Source organism: Schistocerca cancellata, chromosome 6 (assembly GCF_023864275.1).
Source record: "Schistocerca cancellata isolate TAMUIC-IGC-003103 chromosome 6, iqSchCanc2.1, whole genome shotgun sequence".
Lineage (NCBI taxonomy): Eukaryota > Metazoa > Arthropoda > Insecta > Orthoptera > Acrididae > Schistocerca > Schistocerca cancellata.
Window position 1 is genome coordinate 370,416,276 of NC_064631.1, and position 22,915 is coordinate 370,439,190.

Below are 22,915 nucleotides of genomic sequence, written 5' to 3' on the forward strand. Positions count from 1 at the left end.
GGGTATGAAAGGGAAGCAGTCGTTGGGAAGGGAGTGAGACAGGGTTGTAGCCTATCCCCGATGTTATTCAATCTGTATGTTGAGCAAGCAATAAAGGAAACAAAAGAAAAGTTCGGAGTCGGTATTAAAATCCATGGAGAAGAGATAAAAACTTTGAGGTTCGCCGATGACATTGTAATTCTGTCAGAGACAGCAAACGACTTGGAAGAGCAGTTGAACGGAATGCACAGTGTTTTGAAAGGAGGATATAAGATGAACATCAACAAAAGCAAAACGAGGATAATGGAATGTAGTCGAATTAAGTCGGGTGATGCTGAGCGAATTAGATTAGGAAATGAGACACTTAAAGTAGTAAAGGAGTTTTGCTATTTTGGGAGCAAAATAACTGATGATGGTCGAAGTAGAGAGGATATAAAATGTAGACTGGCAATGGCAAGGAAAGCGTTTCTGAAGAAGAGAAATTTGTTAACATCGAGTATAGATTTAAGTGTCAGGAAGTCATTTCTGAAAGTATTTGTATGGAGTGTAGCCGTGTATGGAAGTGAAACATGGACGATAAATAGTTTAGACAAGAAGAGAATAGAAGCTTTCGAAATGTGGTGCTACAGAAGAATGCTGAAGATTAGATGGGTAGATCACATAATTAATGAGGAGGTATTGAACAGAATTGGGGAGAAGAGGAGCTTGTGGCACAACTTGACTAGAAGAAGGGATCGGTTGGTAGGACATGCTCTGAGACATCGAGGGATCACCAATTTAGTATTGGAGGGCAGCGTGGAGGGTAAAAAGCGTAGAGGGAGACCAAGAGATAAATACACTAAGCAGATTCAGAAGGATGTAGGCTGCAGCAGGTACTGGGAGATGAAGAAGCTTGCACAGAATAGAGTAGCATGGAGAGCTGCATCAAACCAGTCTCAGGATTGAAGACCACAACAACAACAACAGATTCTGTAGATAGGTACAGCGTGTTCTATTGATGAATGAGGACAGTGTACTGAACATCGGTACTTCAGTATTTACTTCATTTGCAGATAATAATTATAGCTGTCATGAAGTGCGTAGTATGTTTTTAGGTTGGTTAACCTTCAAGTATGGGTGGCACAAGCAATTCATTACCGTCTATCGTGGCTGTGGAGGAGGTCAGGTACTGAAGCGCAGATGAATAGACGCTAAACAGTTACTCTACACTGACAGGCGTAGTCCACTTCATGGTGCAGTTACAACTCTGCAAAAAATATTAAGTAGTGAATTTTGTGATGTGTTTGCGGAAAGACCGTCAGACGGCGAAGAAAAACAGATAGCACACTGAAGGTAGCGCGTATTAAGACACCAGATATCACAATATCTCTACCTACACCACTGACACAGTACATACAGGGTGTTTGAGAAGTGATGGTCAATAATTCACACACGGGAAGTATAGGCCAAAAGTAGATAAAAAGCTCCAGTAAAGATGGGTGCACAACTCAACCGTTGCCGAGGTACGCATTAATTCAAGTTGGGAACTAACTGTAAACGCCACTGGATACCGCGGTATTTACTTTGGTATCTTTATGCATGCGCAACTACTTACCTTTCCGCCACCGTACCAGCCTCAAAAACAGGTACGAACGTGAAGACTCCATGGAAAGAGAATACACCAATGAAGAGTATGCTGACATGCACTTCAAGTATGGCAAAGCAAATGGCAGTGCCCTTGAGGCTGCACATTGTATGAAGAAGCTTTTCCTTTCCGCAAGCATCCCGACAGACGTACATTTAGCCGTTTACATCAGCGCCTTTGAGAAACGGAGAGTTTCGCACACCATGTACGAGAAGGTTGACCCAGATCCAGAACACCTGATGTTGAGGAAAGGGTGTTACGCATTGTACACGAACTCCGAGTACTTCAACGAGGAGGATCGCTACCGAAGAGCGTGTCCTGAGTCACAGCAATGTGTGGCGGATTTTACATCGCCAAGTACTCTATCCATATTATCTCCAACGAGTGCAAGCCCTCAACAATGCAGACTTCCCTCCTAGAGAGAATTTCTGCCAACGGGTGCAACGACAGTGTACCCTGAGTTCCCTGTTTGTAAGCAGGCTGGATTTACCCGTGATGGTATTTTTTAAGTACCGTAACTGTCACATTTGGGCCGATGTCAGTCCTAATGCAACACACGTATCACGACATCAGCAGCGTTATTCGTTGAACGTCTGGGCAGGACTGCTCGGAAACTGTATAATTGGACCACACTTTCTGCCACAGAGAATAACCGGACAGCAGTACATGCTGTTTCTGCAGAGTGTAATTCTAGATGTACATCATGATATCCCAGTGAGGCAACGCCTGAACATTGGGTTCATGCATGAAGGTGCTCCAGAACATTTTCATTTACGAGTACGCCGGCTTCTAACTCGGTCGTATGGTCAACATTGGAAAGGTAGAGGAGGGCCTGAGCCATAGCCTCCAAGGTTTCCGGCTTTAAATCCCACGGTTCAAGGCCTGGTCTACGTTACCGAGGTCAGCTCTCTTGAGGAATTACGCTTGCGGACTGAAGTAGCCTTCCAGCATTCACATAATTCCCCAGGACTGCCTGAGAGGATTCGCATCTCACTTCAGGAACGAGTTCAATGTTGCATGGACAACATTTTGAACACCTGCTTTAACGTCTAGAGATGCCATGTGTTCATAGCTACTGATGAACAGCAACAGAAAATGTGTTGTATGTCGACAACGGTTGATTTGTGAACCCATGTTTATTGCAGATGTTTAGCTACTTGGGCCTGTACTTTCCATGTGTGAATTATTGACCATCACTTCTGAAACACTCTTTATACAGCGTGTTAAGAGTATACGTGCAGATACTGTGATCATTGGTTCCTTAATATGTACCCATGGACTGTGTAAAAACAGGAACAGAAGTGAATCGAAACATAGAAATTCGAATTTTGAAAATTAGATGGACTGATAAGGTAAGGAATCTAGAGTTTTTCCATAGAACCGGCGAGGAAAAGGAATATATGGAAAACACTTACAAGAAGAAGGATCGGGATGATGGGATATGTGTTAAGACATCTGAGAATAACTTATATAGTACTAGAGGGAGCTGTAGAGGATAAAAATTATAGAGGAAGACAGATATTTGAACACATCCAACAAATAATTGAGGACATAGGTTGCAATTGCTACTCTGAGATAAAAAGATTGGCACAGGTGAGGAATACATGGTGGGCTGTATCAAACTAGTCAGAAAACTGATGACTCAGAAAAATAGAAGAAAATGTACCCACTTTAGTATGTTAGTTGTTTTTCCTCTGCATATATCTTCCCACAAACATGTCACCTGATGTTCTGTTTGTCGTAACTGTAGCACTAAATGGACTACGCCTGTCAGTACAGACTAACTGTTTCGCGTCCGTGTGTCCATATTTCAACATCTGACCTGCTACTCAGGGGAAAATAACGACTATGGCTTGCTCTTGCTGCATGTACTTGGAAGTACTAACTAACGTAGAAACATACTCCACCTAATAGGTATAATTATTAATCTGCAAATGAAGTAAATACTGGTGTAATGTTGTTCAGTAAACTGTCCTCAGTCACCAATAAAAATATCAGCACTTATACTCCTAACAACTTGTATAGAAATTCTCATTGTATACATGTTACAGATTAAAGTTCTCCATCGCCTTTTTCTGTCTACATATGAAGACTTCTCTCAGCAATTATTTTAGGGATTTTGGTAACTTTTTCAATAATAAGTACGTTGATTCATGAGGACGATCCGTGTATATAACAGGACAGTCTGAAAAATTCTCGGCCTGATAGTGAATTAAGCTACCAAACAAGTTTTATTTTTCGACATAATTTCCTCTAGATTAGTTGGGTAGATCAAGTAACAAATAGAATTGGGGAGAAAAGAAATTTGTGGCGCTCTCTGACTAGAAGAAGGGATCTGTTGGTAGGACACATTCTGAGACATCAAGGGACCACCAATTTAGTACCGGAGGGAAGCTTGGGAAGTAAAAATCGTAGAAGAAGGCCAAGAGATGAACACAGTAAGCAGATTCAGGAATGAGGAGGCTTGTACAGGATAGAGTGGCACGGAGAGTTGCAACTAACCAGCCTTCCGGCGGAAGACCATAACAGCAACAACAATCTCCTTAGTATTAACACGTTTTACCCAACAGTGTTCCAAAGCCATTATCACCTCTCTGTACTGCTCCTCCAGAAGTTCTGCAAAGTACCCATCTACAGCAATAACTCTTCTCGTCTGGACGAAAAGCGTTTACCAGTGAGGAATTTCTTCAGGTTTGAGAACAGCTGGAAATCTGATGGAGCCAAATCTGGGGAATATGGTTGATGGTCCATCACTTCATAGTGTAAATCTCTCAGATTTTCCATTGCCAAGACAGTTTCATGGGCAGGTGCATTGTCCAGATGCAAGACGATGTTTTTCTTCTTTAAGCCAGATCTGTTTTCACGAATGATTACGTGAGCTCACATGGCACCCATCTTACGCAAAAAATTTTCATGTTCAATTCCTGGTGCTAGATGTAACCAACACGTTACTTAGACATCCATAGAGCATCAGCAGTTTCACGCACTTTTATACCCCGATCTTTCAAAATTTGATGCACTTTGTCGATGAATTTCGGTATGTGTGCAATTTCTAGAGGTCCTTCGAGTGGATCATCTTGGACGCTTTCATGGCCACGTTTTAAACTCTGCCTCTCATTTCTTCACGGTGAAAATGGAAGGTGAAAAGCCGTCATACACATTTACAAGCCTCATGTGCCTTTCGATCGGTGCTAAACCTTCTTTTATGATGAATTTAATCACTGTACGATACTCGACTTTTTCCAATTTTAACACCATGTGCGCCACAATTGCTTCAAGCGACTGCCTAGTCAACTGCTGCCTGGAAAGACCTGCAATTTTACCTGGTGTCTACTAACATGTGGTCTAAGGTATGGGGCAAAAATGACGCGAGGTCGAGAACTTTTCAGGCAGCAATTGTAGTTTATAAATACTTGGAGCTACTCGGATGAAGTATGATGAATTACAGCCACTGACGCCTTTTTTTTTTTTTTTTTTTTTTGTCTGGGTGTTACGGCTGCTCTCGGGAACCACTGTAGGGATTTTGAAACTTGCGGCGGAGTGGCGCGACCACTCTAAGAACAAAGTGCGGGCACCCAGGCGCGGCACCGTTTGATGCACGACTCACATCGTCATCGGGTTGCGGTGGGCCACTGCTCACTCTGGAGCTGCAGTAGGCCGGCAAGTGGCGCGTTGTGCTTAAATAGTGTAATTTATAAGAATTACTTAACGATGTTCGCCCTATTGTGGAGCGGCGAGTAAAATATCTTCGCCGTTTACAAGAGCATGAAAACAATTTTTGCGGTCAGCCAGAAAGCGATGGAGAACATGCTGACCATAACTTCCAGTCCACATTATTCACATTATTCTTGTGCTCACTGATAAAAAAATGTTCGTACTTGTTATTTACTCAGTGGGATCCGGAACTATAGCTATAAGTAAAAGTATTGAGTTCTAACCGATACGAGGGATATTCGGAAAGTAAGTTCCGATGGGTCAAGAAACGGAAACCACTGTGAAAAATCTAGTAAAGCTTTGCACATATGTGTTAGACAGTGTCCCTAGTATGCCTGTCGGTTGCATCAGTTCGCTCTTTTCGGTTCTGAGCGCATAGTGAGCACATAAAGATGCGTAGAAAATATTGTCTCCCGCCAAGTATGAGGTCCTGGTGAGAGATTTCGCCTGATGTTATGCAGTCCACATCACAGGACTGTCATACGGTTCCTATTTGATGAATTCTTCTCGGGTTACCAGCCGAGTGGTGGCGTCGTCTTGTTGCAACGTTTCAATGAGTTTTGTATCCATCATCTCCTGCGAGAAGAATTCATCAGTGGAATACGCCGAGAAAGACTGCAATCGCACGGTTCCTACTTAGTGACGATTCTCGGTCGCAATCTGCAGGGGCAATGAAAATGCTCCTGCAGCGTCTTCGGTGGGAAGTGTCTGATCACCCGCAGTACAGCCCGTAATTGGCTCCCTCTGTGTTTCATTTCTGCTCACATTAACTGCTGGCTACGAAGACAACATTTTCACACAGACAACGAGCTATAGATGAGCGTAGAGGATTGGCGGGAAGCAGAGGCGGGTGCCTTCTATGACGAGGGTATTGAAAAGTTGGTACAACGTTACGACAAATGTCTTAAGTTGGAGTGGTGACTATGTAGAGCAGTGGCTGGAAGCTGTAGCTAACTGTTGCAGATAAAATATTTCTGGCCGGCCGCGGTGGTCTCGCGGTTCTAGGCGCGCAGTCCGGAACCGCGCGACTGCTGCGGTCGCAGGTTCGAATCCTGCCTCGGGCATGGATGTGTGTGATGTCCTTAGGTTAGTTAGGTTTAAGTAGTTCTAAGTTCTAGGGGACTGATGACCACAGCTGTTAAGTCCCATAGTGCTCAGAGCCAAATATTTCTGATTTTCAAAGTGGTTTCCATTTCGCGATCAATCGGAACTTCATAATACACTCCTGGAAATTGAAATAAGAACACCGTGAATTCATTGTCCCAGGAAGGGGAAACATTATTGACACATTCCTGGGGTCAGATACATCACATGATCACACTGACAGAACCACAGGCACATAGACACAGGCAACAGAGCATGCACAATGTCGGCACTAGTACAGTGTATATCCACCTTTCGCAGCAATGCAGGCTGCTATTCTCCCATGGAGACGATCGTAGAGATGCTGGATGTAGTCCTGTGGAACGGCTTGCCATGCCATTTCCACCTGGCGCCTCAGTTGGACCAGCGTTCGTGCTGGACGTGCAGACCGCGTGAGACGACGCTTCATCCAGTCCCAAACATGCTCAATGGGGGACAGATCCGGAGATCTTGCTGGCCACGGTAGTTGACTTACACCTTCTAGAGCACGTTGGGTGGCACGGGATACATGCGGACGTGCATTGTCCTGTTGGAACAGCAAGTTCCCTTGCCGGTCTAGGAATGGTAGAACGATGGGTTCGATGACGGTTTGGATGTACCGTGCACTATTCAGTGTCCCCTCGACGATCACCAGTGGTGTACGGCCAGTGTAGGAGATCGCTCCCCACACCATGATGCCGGGTGTTGGCCCTGTGTGCCTCAGTCGTATGCAGTCCTGATTGTGGCGCTCACCTGCACGGCACCAAACACACATATGACCATCATTGGCACCAAGGCAGAAGCGACTCTCATCGCTGAAGACGACACGTCTCCATTCGTCCCTCCATTCACGCCTGTCGCGACACCACTGGAGGCGGGCTGCACGATGTTGGGGCGTGAGCGGAAGACGGCCTAACGGTGTGCGGGACCGTAGCCCAGCTTCATGGAGACGGTTGCGAATGGTCCTCGCCGATACCCCAGGAGCAACAGTGTCCCTAATTTGCTGGGAAGTGGCGGTGCGGTCCCCTACGGCACTGCGTAGGATCCTACGGTCTTGGCGTGCATCCGTGCGTCGCTGCGGTCCGGTCCCAGGTCGACGGGCACGTGCACCTTCCGCCGACCACTGGCGACAACATCGATGTACTGTGGAGACCTCACGCCCCACGTGTTGAGCAATTCGGCGGTACGTCCACCCGGCCTCCCGCATGCCCACTATACGCCCTCGCTCAAAGTCCGTCAACTGCACATACGGTTCACGTCCACGCTGTCGCGGCATGCTACCAGTGTTAAAGACTGCGATGGAGCTCCGTATGCCACGGCAAACTGGCTGACACTGACGGCGGCGGTGCACAAATGCTGCGCAGCTAGCGCCATTCGACGGCCTACACCGCGGTTCCTGGTGTGTCCGCTGTGCCGTGCGTGTGATCATTGCTTGTACAGCCCTCTCGCAGTGTCCGGAGCAAGTATGGTGGGTCTGACACACCGGTGTCAATGTGTTCTTTTTTCCATTTCCAGGAGTGTAGCTCTAGTATATTCAGTAAAAGTTCACACGCACGAAGGTAACAATATTACTGATAATAATAATAATACTAATGTCCATATTGGAAACAGCACTATTAGCAGTTTAGAGGCGACCTCTACAGTAAGTTCCAAGTAAAACGGTCTATCGTCCTGACTGAGAATCAGCAAAGGTTAATTGCTCGCCTTAAAAGTGGAAAATAATCTCACTACTTGCCACGCGATTTTGTCAAAATTACGAGCGGCACACAAACAGTTACTTCCGTGAAATCTAAGCGATCCAGGACGATGTACAGGCCTTGTGAGTTCACTTCCTACTTTTACCGAAAACGCATTTGATAGCTGCCTGGCTGTGGCGTTCCGAGGCACAATGCACACAGGCGTTTGACTGACGCGAACGAATTGATAACTCGGTGCGAAATGTTTCTTCTTACTGCCTCTCTGGCCGTATTTATATAAGGGAGCAGCGGAGCGCTGATGAACCATCTGCTACCAACTGCTCTAGGCACAGGTAGCAGCCTCTAAATGGTCCCTTTCTCGGACACGTATTAATTAATACCTCTGTCGTTTAATAGTTTACAATTTTCTAAATTTTTATATGAATGGGGTAACATTGGATTTAGTTAAATTTTTTTTAGCTCGACTGCATTCAAACTTTGCCAGCTTGAATGTTAGAACGTAACCGACAGTAACGCACGACCTGTGAACAGACTCTTTAAGATTCCTTGTAGTGATTGTTATGCATACTAAAGTCCTGAAATTGGTACAGCTGTATTATTTCATCAGTGTAATCGGGTGCAGCCGGCCGTTGTGGCTGAGCGGTTCTAGGCGCTTCAGTCCTGAACCGCGCGAGTGCTACGGTCGCAGGTTCGAATCCTGCCTCTGGCATGGATGTGTGTGATGTCCTGAGGTTAGTTAGGTTTAAGTAGTCCTACGTTCTAGGGGTCTGATGACCTCAGATGTTAAGTCTCACAGTGCTGGGAGCCATTTGAACCATTTGTAATCGAGTGCTGTAATTAGAATTTTTCATAACAAATACAAACAATACTTAATCTATTACGAATAGGGACGTTTTTGTTTCAAATTTAATTTTTAGTGAATAACTTGAAAACTAATAGAGGTAGCTTATTGGTGTTACATACTTCGTGGTTTTATATCAAACTGACTCTTAATACGAATTGTCATTTTTCTGTGTGAATTATTTAGTGCCTTCAATTTTTCGTAAAAATGCCAATTACAACCAAAATATTGCAAACAATCAAGCTGACACTTGTAAATTTTGATTGTGACATACATTGGCACATCCTGCACGGTTTTTGGCTCTCTAGCTTCATTATTTAGAGCTACTTATTTTTTTCTTAAAATAATATATTTAGCAAAACTTTGAGATTTAACAATTTTAACATTAATATACTGAAGCATACTCGGACGAAGTTTGGAAAAGTTATTTTAATTTTTAATTTCATTTTTATATTAAGGCACTATACGTCGTATGCTACGCTTAGGCGCGCTATGATGATGTGGTGTTCGTAGCAGTGAACGGGGTTAAGTCCTGGCACACTTGCTCGCCTCTGCATCTTTCACTATGATGCGTAGCTTCTTTCCCCACACCATCAACAAAATTACCGCTACAGCATACAAGTCGTCCAGCTGTAGACACTTACTGCAACACTAGCGAAGCAGGGGCAGGTCGCTAGGTCTGTCATAATTAGAACCAATATTTTCGTTCAGACTACACTAGTATACATATTATGTATGTTTTACCGCCGGAAGATGATGTAACATCCTCCAATGCAAGTGGTTTTTAAGGTTAGTGAGGAATGTGTTTCTGCTACTCGCCTGACAGATCTTGTGAAAGTCAAACAATGGAAAATCTAGGATGGAATGTAACAAATTATAAAAAGAAAAGCTGCTACTCACCATAAAGCGGAGATGCTGAGTCGCAGATAGGCACAACAAAAATACTGCCACAAATAAAGCTTTCGACAAGTAAGGCCTTCGTCATAGTCACACACGCACACACTCACGCAAACGCAACTCATACACACGACTGCAGTCTCAGACCGCTGAAACCACACTGCGAGCAGCAGCACCATTGCATAATTGTGGGCGAAGGCACAAAAGTCAATAAAGAAGCCGTTGTTAAATCTGCCACGAAGAAAAATGATTGGCATACATAAACCTTGGACATTCAATGACTGGAAACGTGTAATTTTAAGTAAATATTCACATTTTATTGTTCAAGTACATAGAGCAAAGATTGTCAGGCGAAGCATCCATGAGGCAGTGAGAGCTGGCCATCTTGAACAGACTGTAAAATAATTTCCCAAAAAAATATTGTGAGATATCTCCATTGCAAGTGGCTCCCCAGTTGACTGCATGAATTCAACCAAATACATGGAAATCCTTTGGAGCAGGATTGTGTCGTTCTACAGACCTTTGCAGATGGTGGTGGAACATTTCAACACGATCTAGCCCCGTGTCACATTTCTGAAGCAGTTAAGACGTTCTTTGAAGAAAACAACATTAATGTGCTTCAATGTCCTGGTAATTCACCCTCCTCAAATCCCATCGAGAATTTGCGGAGTACTGTGAACAGGTGTCTTGATAAAATTCTTGTTAGTAAATGTGGTAAAAGTGGCTGCCACGTTCCCCGGATTGCAGTATCTATGGAGACACGTGATGATTACTGTGTATGCTGTGAAGGTCAGAAATCTTGTACATCTCAGGGAGCAGAGTATCGATGCTTGTGCTCGCATTCAGGTGCATATGTTGGCTAAAGTCCGAGAGGAATGGGTGAAACGTATATCAACAACCCTTCAAAGTGCTGCACAACACTTCGAGTAAATTCTGTTGCCTTATGTGCTACCACCAGCATTTGCCTTGTTCTGTGCAAAATGCGACGTAACCCTAGAGTGAATGAAGCTACTCTCAAATGTCTTTCTCATGTAACTATATATTTGCTGCGTTACACGACTCCCTTTTCATTTGAAAACTACGAGTTTCATCCAAGATGGTGGCTTCTAAAATGGCCATGATGATGGTAACTGCCGGCCATTGTGGCCATACGGTTCTAGGCGCTTCAGTCTGGAACCGCGTGACCACTACGGTCGCAGGTTCGAATCCTGCCTCGGGCATGGATGTGTGTGATGTCCTTAGGTTAGTTAGGTTTAAGTAGTTCTAAGTTCTAGGGGACTGATGACCACAGATGTTAAGTCCCATAGTGCTCAGAGCCATTTGAACCATTTTTTTGTGGTAACTTAACCTTACAGGTTTCCGCTTCTCCTATCTCATACTACTTGACTTTCGGTTTCTCATTATACATACGTTTTTGTTTTAGAAGGGTGGTTCCATTCCTATCGATTATCTCTTACACTACGTTTTACCGGAAACTGCTATCTACAAAACAAGCTACATGTCACATTTGAAAGCTCGCTGTATAGCGCGAGTGCATTACTCTCCAGAAACGGACCCTCCATAATTTACACCGCACGAATGTAATGAGGTTTGGAGCCTTACACCACGTTTCACGTCCTTGTCGCAGGTGGCCGCATCTGTATAATCCCTCCACCCCACCCCTCCCCTCCCCTCCCCTGGTGTGACGTCACGTAATTTGCAATTTTAAACTTAGAAATTATTAAAACTGAAGTTAAAGATTCAAGGTTTCTTATCGCAGCTGTATAAAATTTGCTATCTTTATGCTTTACATATGGCGTGGAGTGTGGTTTGCACGTTTTAACAGAACAGTTGCCATGTGTTTCTTTCCTTCTTCTATACTGACAAGTCTGGGAAAGAGTTTGATCGACTGATGGCATACCTCTGTTTACATAGTTCGGCTTCTACGTAGGCCAATGCTTCGCAGCACCTTATAATTTCGGTGCGACGTCGATCATCAGCTGCGCCACCAAAAGCTGCAATCTTCTTTATGACTTCAAATAAACCGGATTTATTTCCTTCTACTCCAGGTAGATCAATAGTGTTTCGAATTTCTAGAGCCGCTGCAAAGTCGGAACTACTTTCACAGATTTCTAGAATTTTTTTGTTTTCTAGAATGTCAGACTTTTTCGTTATTCGGCTGTGCTGATCTTCTTCAGTATGTTTTTTGCTGCTGAACATCTTTCCTTATTGCTTCATCTGTTGCTTGCTACCAGCAAGCTATTGAGCTCAAATTCTAGTACTAGAATTTTATTCCTAGAAGTGTTCTTACTGGGCGTTGATTTAGGTATTGTCTGAAGTAATTGACTGCATATTAATATCTTCAGTTTTTTCTGGTATGTCCTGTTTAGTTTCTTTCTGTATTTAAAAGTAAACATGTAAAACGTTGAATATGGGCATTTCTCGCAATATGTATATTAAATTACCTTGAAGAATCCAGCTACAAGATAGTGAAAACTGTATTGAAATCGAGAATACCTCGAACAGACAGACAGAAAGATGAGATTACCAACTTAGCTTTGTAAGTAGTGAACAACAACTTAACTGATTGGGTTGTTCCGTTTTTCAATTTGTTACGGAACACTTAATTATTTTTAGTGGTGGAGGAAGTTATCTATTAAAATAATATAAAACTTGAACATACTTTTACGCCCACAGGCTCTAGTTGTTTTGGTGGTTTTGATAAGGAAGGAATTTTTGAAAAAAAAAGTCTGTAGCTGTCATTTCCTTTCTCGTTAGTTTTATTTAAAATTATTTCATTTTCGAATCTACTTCACCTTCAGCATTCTTACTACTTTTCAAATTTCGCTATAAAGAGTTAACTTCACCTTGTACATTTTCTTTATTTTCATCAGCATAAGTTCCACTGTACACTTAATATAGTTTGTGGTGAAAATGGTTAAATCTTTTTCTCCTCATTTTTAATTTCTTAGATAAATTGAAAATCACAGAATTGTACAACTAAGAAAAACACGTCCATCATTCAGCGGTAGTGAAGCGTCGACTGAACGACATGAACAATGAAACAGGTACAGTGAGCGTATACTCGCACGACCGCCACGTGCCAAAAAGTGATACAAACAATTCCAACACTAGAACCGCGGCTGGGTCACACGTGATCTCTTCCGTAATTCTTTCGTTGTTCATTATTTTGTGTTATTGTCGCGTCTGCTGAATTTCTATGAGTTTGTTTCAAATATGTTACTTAACGATCACACCTAATTTTACGTTTTACGGGGAAACCGTAAAAGAGAAAAATCCAAATTCACCTAGAGCCACGGGCAGGTCAGTTCTGATCCCACTGTTGTAGCCATTATAGTAACTTCGTATCTTGTCGCTTCATGTTTTTTTTTTCATTCTGTTTGCTCAACACTCTCAAAACTCATTTTATGTCATTTTCTGATGACGCTGCAGTTCTCCAACCGTGGAGGCGAAGGAAATCGGATTGAAACACGTCTGGGAGAGTACACACGTGCCGCACATTCAGTGCTTTGGTGCATGAATTACAGAGTTAGTAGTGGATTCAAAATGTACAAATAATGCTTGCAGAAAACACATTTATTATGGCCAAACGTCCAAGAACAGAAGAGGGCATTGTAAATGCCATAAATGAGATTTTGGCTCATGAATATGAGGGTGAGACTCTGGAGTTTTCATCTGAGGAAGAGTTACCATGACATGTAGTTTCACTTTTCTCATCAGATGATGACTTTGAACCATATGATGAAGCAGGTAGCATTTTTATTTGTTTGCTATGCAATTGTTTGTCCGTGTGCTGCATAGACACACTTTTGAATTATAACAATTATGTCTATACGTTAGTGCAGTCTTACTTGAATAAGGGAAGAGATCTCTCATGTGACAATTTTTTCACCTAATTGGCTGTCTCTGAAATCTTGAAAGCAAATGCTATAAGTAATATGGATGTGGGCACTGTAAATCGATCTCGCAGGGAAAGACCAGCCCCCGTCAAGAAAGCAAAAGAAGTGTTGTGTAGCACAGTGTTGCTGAAGAAGAATACGACATTGACTGTTTATCATGGAAAGAGCAGCAAGAATGCCCCGATTCTCAGCATTATGCATCCTTATGTGAAAATTGGGACTGGACGTAAAAAGAAGCCAGATACAGTTACATTTTATGACTGCTGTAAATATGGAGTGGCTCGCAAATAATCAAAGCATCACCACTCAGATTTTACCTTTTTCTCACATTTTACAACTTGCTGTATTTGACTAGGATAAATGCCTGGGTATTGTACAATGCTCTAATCGAGGAAAAGTTGAAAAGCAAGGACTTCATACTGCAGCTGGGAGAGAAGCTTGATGAGAAGTACATAGCAACCAGGAAGACTAGTAGCTGCACCACCCCGAAGCTATTCCTGAGAGACAAGAAAAGTGAACACATTGCTTTGTGAAGTCTGACCGCGTTGGAAACAAATAATTTGTTAAGTGTCATACGAGTAAGAAAACTGTCTGCAACAAATGCACGTTATTTGTGCTCCTTATGTGATGTTAGCCAGTAAAGACAACCAGAATATATGTGTATGTTTTCTAAACAATATTTGATAATTTCTGAAAAGCTCCTTTACTTTTGTTGATTTTATAATAAAATATCCAGCATTTAAAAGAACAGTTTTATTAGTAGCCACAATAGCTCACTGCTACAGGACAATGAAAGGAAAAGATATCTACATCTACATATATATTCCGCTAGCCACCAAGCGGTGTGTGGTGGAGGTCACAATTCGCTCCAAAGTAAAAATTGCCCCCTTCTGTTCCACTCGCGGATCGCGTGAGGGAAAAACAACTGTCTGAACGCCTCAGTCAGAGCTCTAATTTCCCTTATCTTTGAAAGGTGATCATTGCGCGATTTGGAAGTTGGTGGTAATTACATATGCTCTACATCCTCGGCGAAGATCGGATTTCGGAATTTAGTGAGCAGCCCCTTCCGTTTGGCGCGTCGTCTATAGGCAAGTGTGTCCCACTTCAAACATTCCATGAGATTTGTAACGCTCTCGCGATGGCTAAATGTATCAGTCACGAATCTTGCCGCTCTTCTTTGGACTTTCTCAACCTCTTGAATCAGACCCAACTGGTAAGGGTCCCATACAGATGAACATTACTCTAAGACTGGACGAACTAACATATTGTAAGCAATTTCTTTTGTTGAAGGACTGCATCGCTTCAGGATTCTACCAATAAACCGCAATCTGGAGTTCGCCTTGCCCGTTACTTGTGTAATCTAATCATTCCATTTGAGATCATTTCGAGTAGTCACACCCAGATACTTACAGATGTTACCGCTTCCAAGGACTGGGCATTTATTTTGTACTCGTAAATTAATGGGGATTTTCGCCTTGTTATACGCAGTAGGTTACACTTACTAATATTGAGAGATAACTGCAAGTCATTACAAAATGGATCAAATGGCTCTGAGCACTATGGGACTTAACTTCTGAGGTCATCAGTCCCCTAGAACTTAGAACTACTTAAACCTAACTAACCTAAGGACATCACACACATCAATGCCCGAGGCAGGATTCGAACCTGGGACGAAGCGGTCGCGCGGTTCCGGACTGAAGCTCCTAGAACCGCTCGGCCACCGCGGCTGGCTGTTTATCATCATCCGTTACATTACCCGTACTGTCAGCAAGAGAAGGTATTGAATTATTTGTAGCGTTCATAAATTTTACGTAGGACCAAAATTTTTTGGGGTTATTTTTAGAATATGCAGATATTCGTTTCTTCGTCTATCTAACACACTTTGTTCATTACATACATCAGTTATCTTCTCAACTCCGAGTTCACAGGGTCCGCATCGACTAGCAATCACAAGTGAAAATTTGTTTCACCAGATTGTAACAATACTATGAAAAAGAAAGTTGCAACTCACCATATAGCGGAGATTCTGAGTCGCTGATAGGCACAAAAAAAAGGATGACACAAATAAAGCTTTCGGCCAGTAAGGCCTTAGTCAAAAACTATTTTTCCAATTTTTTAAGTGAAATGTTCCTTTCAGCACGAACACAAAGTTTTCCTGTCGAGAACACAGAAATAACACATGCCGTTGCTACTCATACGAGTACTCACCCGAACTCCGCGTGAACCCCGATACTCGAGGGCTGGTTGTGTTTTGCAGTGGAGTGACCAGCTGTTGTGCGCGCAGGTACCGGCCGGAGAAGCACGGCGGCGGTCGCTACGTGGACGACCCCCGGCGCTGGGAGCTGCGCGAGTCCGTGCCCGGAGAGCCCGGCACCGACTACCCCGTCTACAGCACCATCCCGAGCACCGCCTTCTCCTGCCAGGGGCGCTCCGAAGGTGAGTCACGTCGCCTCCTCTGCAAGCGCCTGTCACAGATTCAACTCGGAGAGCGACGGAAATTGGAACCCGTTCTTTGGCGAAACTCGGCGTATCGGAGATTTATCCCCGCGGGCGAAGCACCTGTCTCCTGAGGTACTCGGTCGCACGTCTCAATTTCCAACACACAGGTCCCTATGCCAGCAGCATCTCCCTTACTTTCTCAATTCCAAGCAGACTTCCAACTTTCATCACCGGAGTAGCACCCCTAGGGTTCTACAGCTACATCTACATTGCGCAAATCGTCTTGTGGTGTGTGGCGTTGGGTACATCGGGTACCACAATTGTTTGCTAATTTTCCTGTTCTAGTCACGAAAGATGCCCGGGAACAACTACTGTCGATGAGCCTCAAATTTTCCGTCTAAGTCATTTCGCGAGATATGTGAAAGATCGAGTTACTCGTCTCTTTTGGAATTTAAATAGTAAAATATATGATAATGCTTACAACAAAGAGAAAGCACTCGATGGTATATGACTACCACACTGGTCACGAACATTTTAGCACGTCACTTCGTTTAAATATTTATGGGTAACACTAAGAAGCGACATGAAGTATGATGATCAAGAAAAATCAGTGTTACGGAAGGCAAATGGAAGATTTAGATTTGTTGGAAGAGTTCCAGGAAAATGCAGTCCGCTTGTAAAGGAAATCACATACTCTAATTTCTTACTGTTGGGCAACACTCTAGAATGGATCCCATGTGTGTTTTATAAGCAATATTCTTTACTGACTGACTGGATTTTCCCTGTATACTACCAATGAACTCAAGTCTGCCACATGCTTTACCTACGTTTGAACTTATGTGATCATTCCGCGACATAGTCCTCCAAACTGGTACACCCAGGTATTTTATGAGTTGAAATTGTGATTCATTGTTATTGTAGTCATAGAACACAATCATTTCGATACTCGAAGGAAAAATATACACATGTGCAGACGTTCAAATCATAACTCAGTAGTAACGAGCAGTCAACTGAAATTCTAAAGATAAAAAAAAAAAAGGGAAACAGAATGTTTGAGGAAGTCGGATGCTAAACACGTCAAACAAAATGAGCCATGCTGGAAATCCTCCCAAATTCCAAGTCAGATCAGCGACTGTACTCGAGTAGAACAGGAACGCAACCTAAAATAGAAGACAATATTTACAACAAAATAGGCTAGAGTCGATAAAACGAAAGCAGTGACGGAACACACTCCTACAAGAGTGGAATTATTACACTGTTAAGGAGAATTCGACTAGATAGATGCTGAGATTGTCGAATACTTCGTTTCACATCTCACATTTGCCTGTTGCTGACTTAGATCAATATACAGAGGAATAGAAACAAAAACAGAAAATGAGTATGGTTTAATTAAACTAAACCGACCTGCCAAACGACCTGATCTTGCATCTGCTCTCAGGAGGATTCTGCAGTTTTTGCGGTATTCAACAATGTAAGATAAACAGGATGATCTAAACTTAAAGGTGATTATGATAAAGTGAGGAAATAGAGAAATAATGTGCAGATATCAAGTGGGAGGAATGAAAGTACAAAATACGACGGAAAACTGTTGTTAACAAGAGTGTAGCGCAGGACAGCTGCATAGGCCACTGATTTACTCGCGTGTATATGAAACAAAGAAGGAGGTGAAAGTAAATAAGCACAAGGGAAAACATACGTCTCTCAGACTGCGTTCACAGTGGCACGGACGCCACAGTCAGAGGTCGCCCGATAACATAGGCCGACGTCTCGGTCACGGTGATCTCGATCACATTCGTCAGTGTTTGGCGGAGTCGAGGTGATACGTTAGGTTATTATCTACCTTATGTATCCTATGTGGGTTAGATTTCAACCACCAAGGGTGGAATGGATAAGCTTCTGTGCTTGGAGACAAGTGCTGCACTGCGGCGTTTGACACTAAAAAGATGGCGAATGTGTATAAATCAGCCATATCTGTCTCGAAAAGAGCGTGGTGAGTACTGCATGCTGTGTAAGCAGTTACTGGAATAACCAGACAAGGTTTACGGATATATGAGATGACAGGGAAAACACAATATCACGAAAGTTACGAACACTTTAACTATGTGACACCACCGTCCTTCTCCGACGACCTAAACACGTCAGAAGAGGCTACCATCTTTGAAGCAAAAATGCCGTACTTGACGTTTTTCATATTTATACGTCTGTATTACGTAAATACGTAGTTTCGTTGATACATCACCTTATTCTCCAAAACGCGTTGGTCCGAGTATGGTTTATTATGTTACAGTGGTAGGATGTATAAGGGTTTTGGCAATGAGGTTACAAGCACATAATAGTTAAATTACGTGGTGACAGTAGATGATGATTCTGTTATATAATGCATGGATAAAATTTGTATGTCAGTAAACAAGTATTATTTAATTAATGAAAGGTAGATTTGTGGTTTCACAGCAGCTCACTTTATTCCAAAAATGGCGAAAAGGAAAGCAGTATTCAGATAATCAGCTTCTAGAACTGGAAACTTCAATGGTCTTTAAACATTTGCATAGCAGATTTGAGAAAGGAAGTAACAAGATTTCTGGTGGCAGTATTATTTCAGATCAAGTGCAGTTTTTAATAAAGGAAATTAACTATACTACAGTATCTTTTAGTGCATTTGCACGAAACATACCTCTAAAATTTGTTACAGAATAAATTCAGTATTTCGTAGTATTTGGGGTACAAAAGTGAAGATATTAGTTTTTAAATTAGTCCTTAGGAATGTCCACTCTGTCTTTAGGAATGACCACCCAACTGACATAAAAACGACAGTAAGAGTAATAATAATTTGTAGACATTTAATGTCCACCTACCACAGCCCAAACAAGAGCCACTGCAATAACTTTAGTCGTAAGATCCTTCTTACTTTAACAAATTATTTTTTGAGGTTATAATTTACACTAAAAATTATGGTTTTCGATAAACGTGCTATATCAGTCCTGCTATGTCCCGATTATATTTTATCCTCTGAATGCCACAAATTCGCCCTTTCTTGGAGTAAACTTATCAGTTTCTCACAGGCCGTATTTCGAGTGTGAGAATGTCATTCGAAGTGACCGAAGAAAACAAAATTATTTGCATTTAACCGATTGTCATCCGATGTCTATACGTTCGAACGGTGTGACCGGCTGTAGTGAGGCCGCGCTCATAGTGGCGTACTGATCTGAAAAGATATGCCGTCTTCGGCCGATGTCCACCGTCGGCAGAATCCCCCGATACAGGTGCCACTGCGGCCGCAGCTTTAGCCGAAAGTAACGGTGCTCTTTAATACTTGTTAAGTGAAACGGGCACCATACGTAGCACAAAATATAACTTAAGGATAGATAAAGCCAAGGCGAAAGTAATGAACAGTAGTACAAACAGCAAAATTCTTAAAATCGAAGTGAGGGGAGATACAGCAGTAGAAGTGTTTCTTAAGTATGCAACTGATTGTGTTCCCTCACAAGACTGCACACTAAAGAAGATGTACAGTATTTCTGGAAGGCTGTATAGGGATTTAGAGCCCAGTTTAACCACTGCTCCACATCGTACTGTACGATAAATAAAATTATAACCACACAGTACGTGTTTGTTGAGCTTATAAGAAGATGTGTGTGTGTGTGTGTGTGTGTGTGTGTGTGTGTGTGTGTGTGTGTGTGTGTGTCTGTGTGTGTGTGTGCGTGTGCGTGTGAATCCCAAATCTCTGAGGTCTTCGGTCCCTAAACTTACACACTGCGTAAACTAACTTAAACTAACTTATGCTAAGAACAGCACACACACACACACCCATGCCCGAGGGAGGACTCGAACCTCCGGCGGCCGCGCAGTCCGTGACATGGCGCCTCAAACCATGCGGCCACAATGCGATTTCTGCCACCTCTTTCCTACCTGATTGTCTCTATCTGTAGTATAATCCTGATGCTGAAGGGCCAACAGAAGAAAACGCAGAGGAAGGGGCAGATCTAATAGATTTGACAGAATTAAAACAGGTATTCAAGGGAAAAGAAGGAAAAGCCCCTTGTGCTGGTTGCACGCACATTTCGAATTCGCCGCGCGGCCGATCGTCCGTTGGAAGCCCACGTGCGCGAAAGGCCAGCTTGTTGGGTCGTGAGACCGGAGCCGCGCTCGCAGATGGAAACAGAGCGGCGGGCGGTCGACCGGTTTGGGAGCGCTCTGTGACGGTAACGAACGCTGTCACCGTAGAGAAAAATAATAACCGATGCCGTGGGACGGCTGGTGGAGCTCTGTTGGCTCACTGGATACACGGCAGAGCGAACCAGAGCGTGCGGGACGCGTGATTACTGTTTCTTAAAGAGTCGTGTGCGATGTGGAGTGTTTGGTGCAGTGAGAAATGAGCTATAGTAGAGCGTCTACGCCCTTAATTTGGGGAGAACCGTGAACTCATCTGTACTGTGGATACGGATGCCGGTTCCAGCTGGATTTATGTTACGGAAGTCAAATGTTGGAATCGGTTTCGCGCGCTCGGTGCCTCGAAGTACCGCACTGCCCCTTTACATAAACCGCAGAATGCAAGACCTGTGGCCGCGCGGAGTGGCCGCGAGGTTAGAGGCGCCATGTCGCCGACTGCGCGGCTCCTCCCACCTGAAGTTTGAGTCCTCCCTCGGGCATGGGTGTGTGTGTTGTTCTTAGCATAAGTTGGTTTAAGTAGTGTGTAAGTCTAGGGACCGATGACCTCAGCAGTTTGGTCCCGTAAGAACTCACACACATTTTTGCAAGAGCTGTGACTGCACGGCAATAATTCCATGTTAAAGTTTTCTAAGTCTGGGTAGCCCGCCGATGGTATTTATTATATGGATGCCTCCAGTTGGTGATGCGTAATGAATTTGTTTGCTGGATCGAGTTTGGCTGTTTGTAACCTTACTGGTTCGTCACACGTAGGCAAGCCCTCGGGTCAAAGGAAAACCAAGTAACTTGTCAGTGCGTTAATTTGTAAATTACGTTCTGCGAGAATGAACTTCCCTGCTTTGATAAGGGAAATGCCTGGATCTGATGAGTTTCTCGTTTCCTTGCTAATACACTCCTGGAAATGGAAAAAAGAACACATTGACACCGGTGTGTCAGACCCACCATACTTGCTCCGGACACTGCGAGAGGGCTGTACAAGCAATGATCACACGCACGGCACAGCGGACACACCAGGAACCGCGGTGTTGGCCGTCGAATGGCGCTAGCTGCGCAGCATTTGTGCACCGCCGCCGTCAGTGTCAGCCAGTTTGCCGTGGCATACGGAGCTCCATTGCAGTCTTTAACACTGGTAGCACGCCGCGACAGCGTGGACGTGAACCGTATGTGCAGTTGACGGACTTTGAGCGAGGGCGTATAGTGGGCATGCGGGAGGCCGGGTGGACGTACCGCCGAATTGCTCAACACGTGGAGCGTGAGGTCTCCACAGTACATCGATGTTGTCGCCAGTGGTCGGCGGAAGGTGCACGTGCCCGTCGACCTGGGACCGGACCGCAGCGACGCACGGATGCACGCCAAGACCGTAGGATCCTACGCAGTGCCGTAGGGGACCGCACCGCCACTTCCCAGCAAATTAGGGACACTGTTGCTCCTGGGGTATCGGCGAGGACCATTCGCAACCGTCTCCATGAAGCTGGGCTACGGTCCCGCACACCGTTAGGCCGTCTTCCGCTCACGCCCCAACATCGTGCAGCCCGCCTCCAGTGGTGTCGCGACAGGCGTGAATGGAGGGACGAATGGAGACGTGTCGTCTTCAGCGATGAGAGTCGCTTCTGCCTTGGTGCCAATGATGGTCGTATGCGTGTTTGGCGCCGTGCAGGTGAGCGCCACAATCAGGACTGCATACGACCGAGGCACACAGGGCCAACACCCGGCATCATGGTGTGGGGAGCGATCTCCTACACTGGCCGTACACCACTGGTGATCGTCGAGGGGACACTGAATAGTGCACGGTACATCCAAACCGTCATCGAACCCATCGTTCTACCATTCCTAGACCGGCAAGGGAACTTGCTGTTCCAACAGGACAATACACGTCCGCATGTATCCCGTGCCACCCAACGTGCTCTAGAAGGTGTAAGTCAACTACCGTGGCCAGCAAGATCACCGGATCTGTCCCCCATTGAGCATGTTTGGGACTGGATGAAGCGTCGTCTCACGCGGTCTGCACGTCCAGCACGAACGCTGGTCCAACTGAGGCGCCAGGTGGAAATGTCATGGCAAGCCGTTCCACAGGACTACATCCAGCATCTCTACGATCGTCTCCATGGGAGAATAGCAGCCTGCATTGCTGCGAAAGGTGGATATACACTGTACTAGTGCCGACATTGGCATGCTCTGTTGCCTGTGTCTATGTGCCTGTGGTTCTGTCAGTGTGATCATGTGATGTATCTGACCCCAGGAATGTGTCAATAAAGTTTCCCCTTCCTGGGACAATGAATTCACGGTGTTCTTATTTCAATTTCCAGGAGTGTAGTAGTATTTTATTAATGGTTTATATTTTAACTTCAAGTTGTCCGTTTTAAACGGTTTAAGAAATTTTAATGTAAAACTGTATTTCCTTATCTTAAGTAAATTCTCGGTATTGCTCTCATTAAGGTATTTCATTTATCTCTGTCGTGTTACGAAGAATTTTGCCTTGTAAGATGAGAATTCAATATGAAGTATATCTAATGTTTGTCGACTATGAACAGGCATCCGA

General features: G+C 44.0%; 1 protein-coding gene across 1 annotated transcript in view; it reads left to right on the forward strand.

The window, feature by feature from the left end:
• LOC126088332 (mucin-2-like) overlaps positions 1–22,915 on the forward strand; it is a 227,338-nt gene that overhangs the window by 196,026 nt on the left and 8,397 nt on the right. The window contains exons 3-5 of the mRNA XM_049906466.1: positions 2,039–2,101; positions 2,249–2,403; positions 16,058–16,209. Of these exons, the coding sequence (XP_049762423.1) occupies positions 2,039–2,101; positions 2,249–2,403; positions 16,058–16,209 (370 nt within the window). The remainder of the gene's footprint in view (positions 1–2,038; positions 2,102–2,248; positions 2,404–16,057; positions 16,210–22,915) is intronic.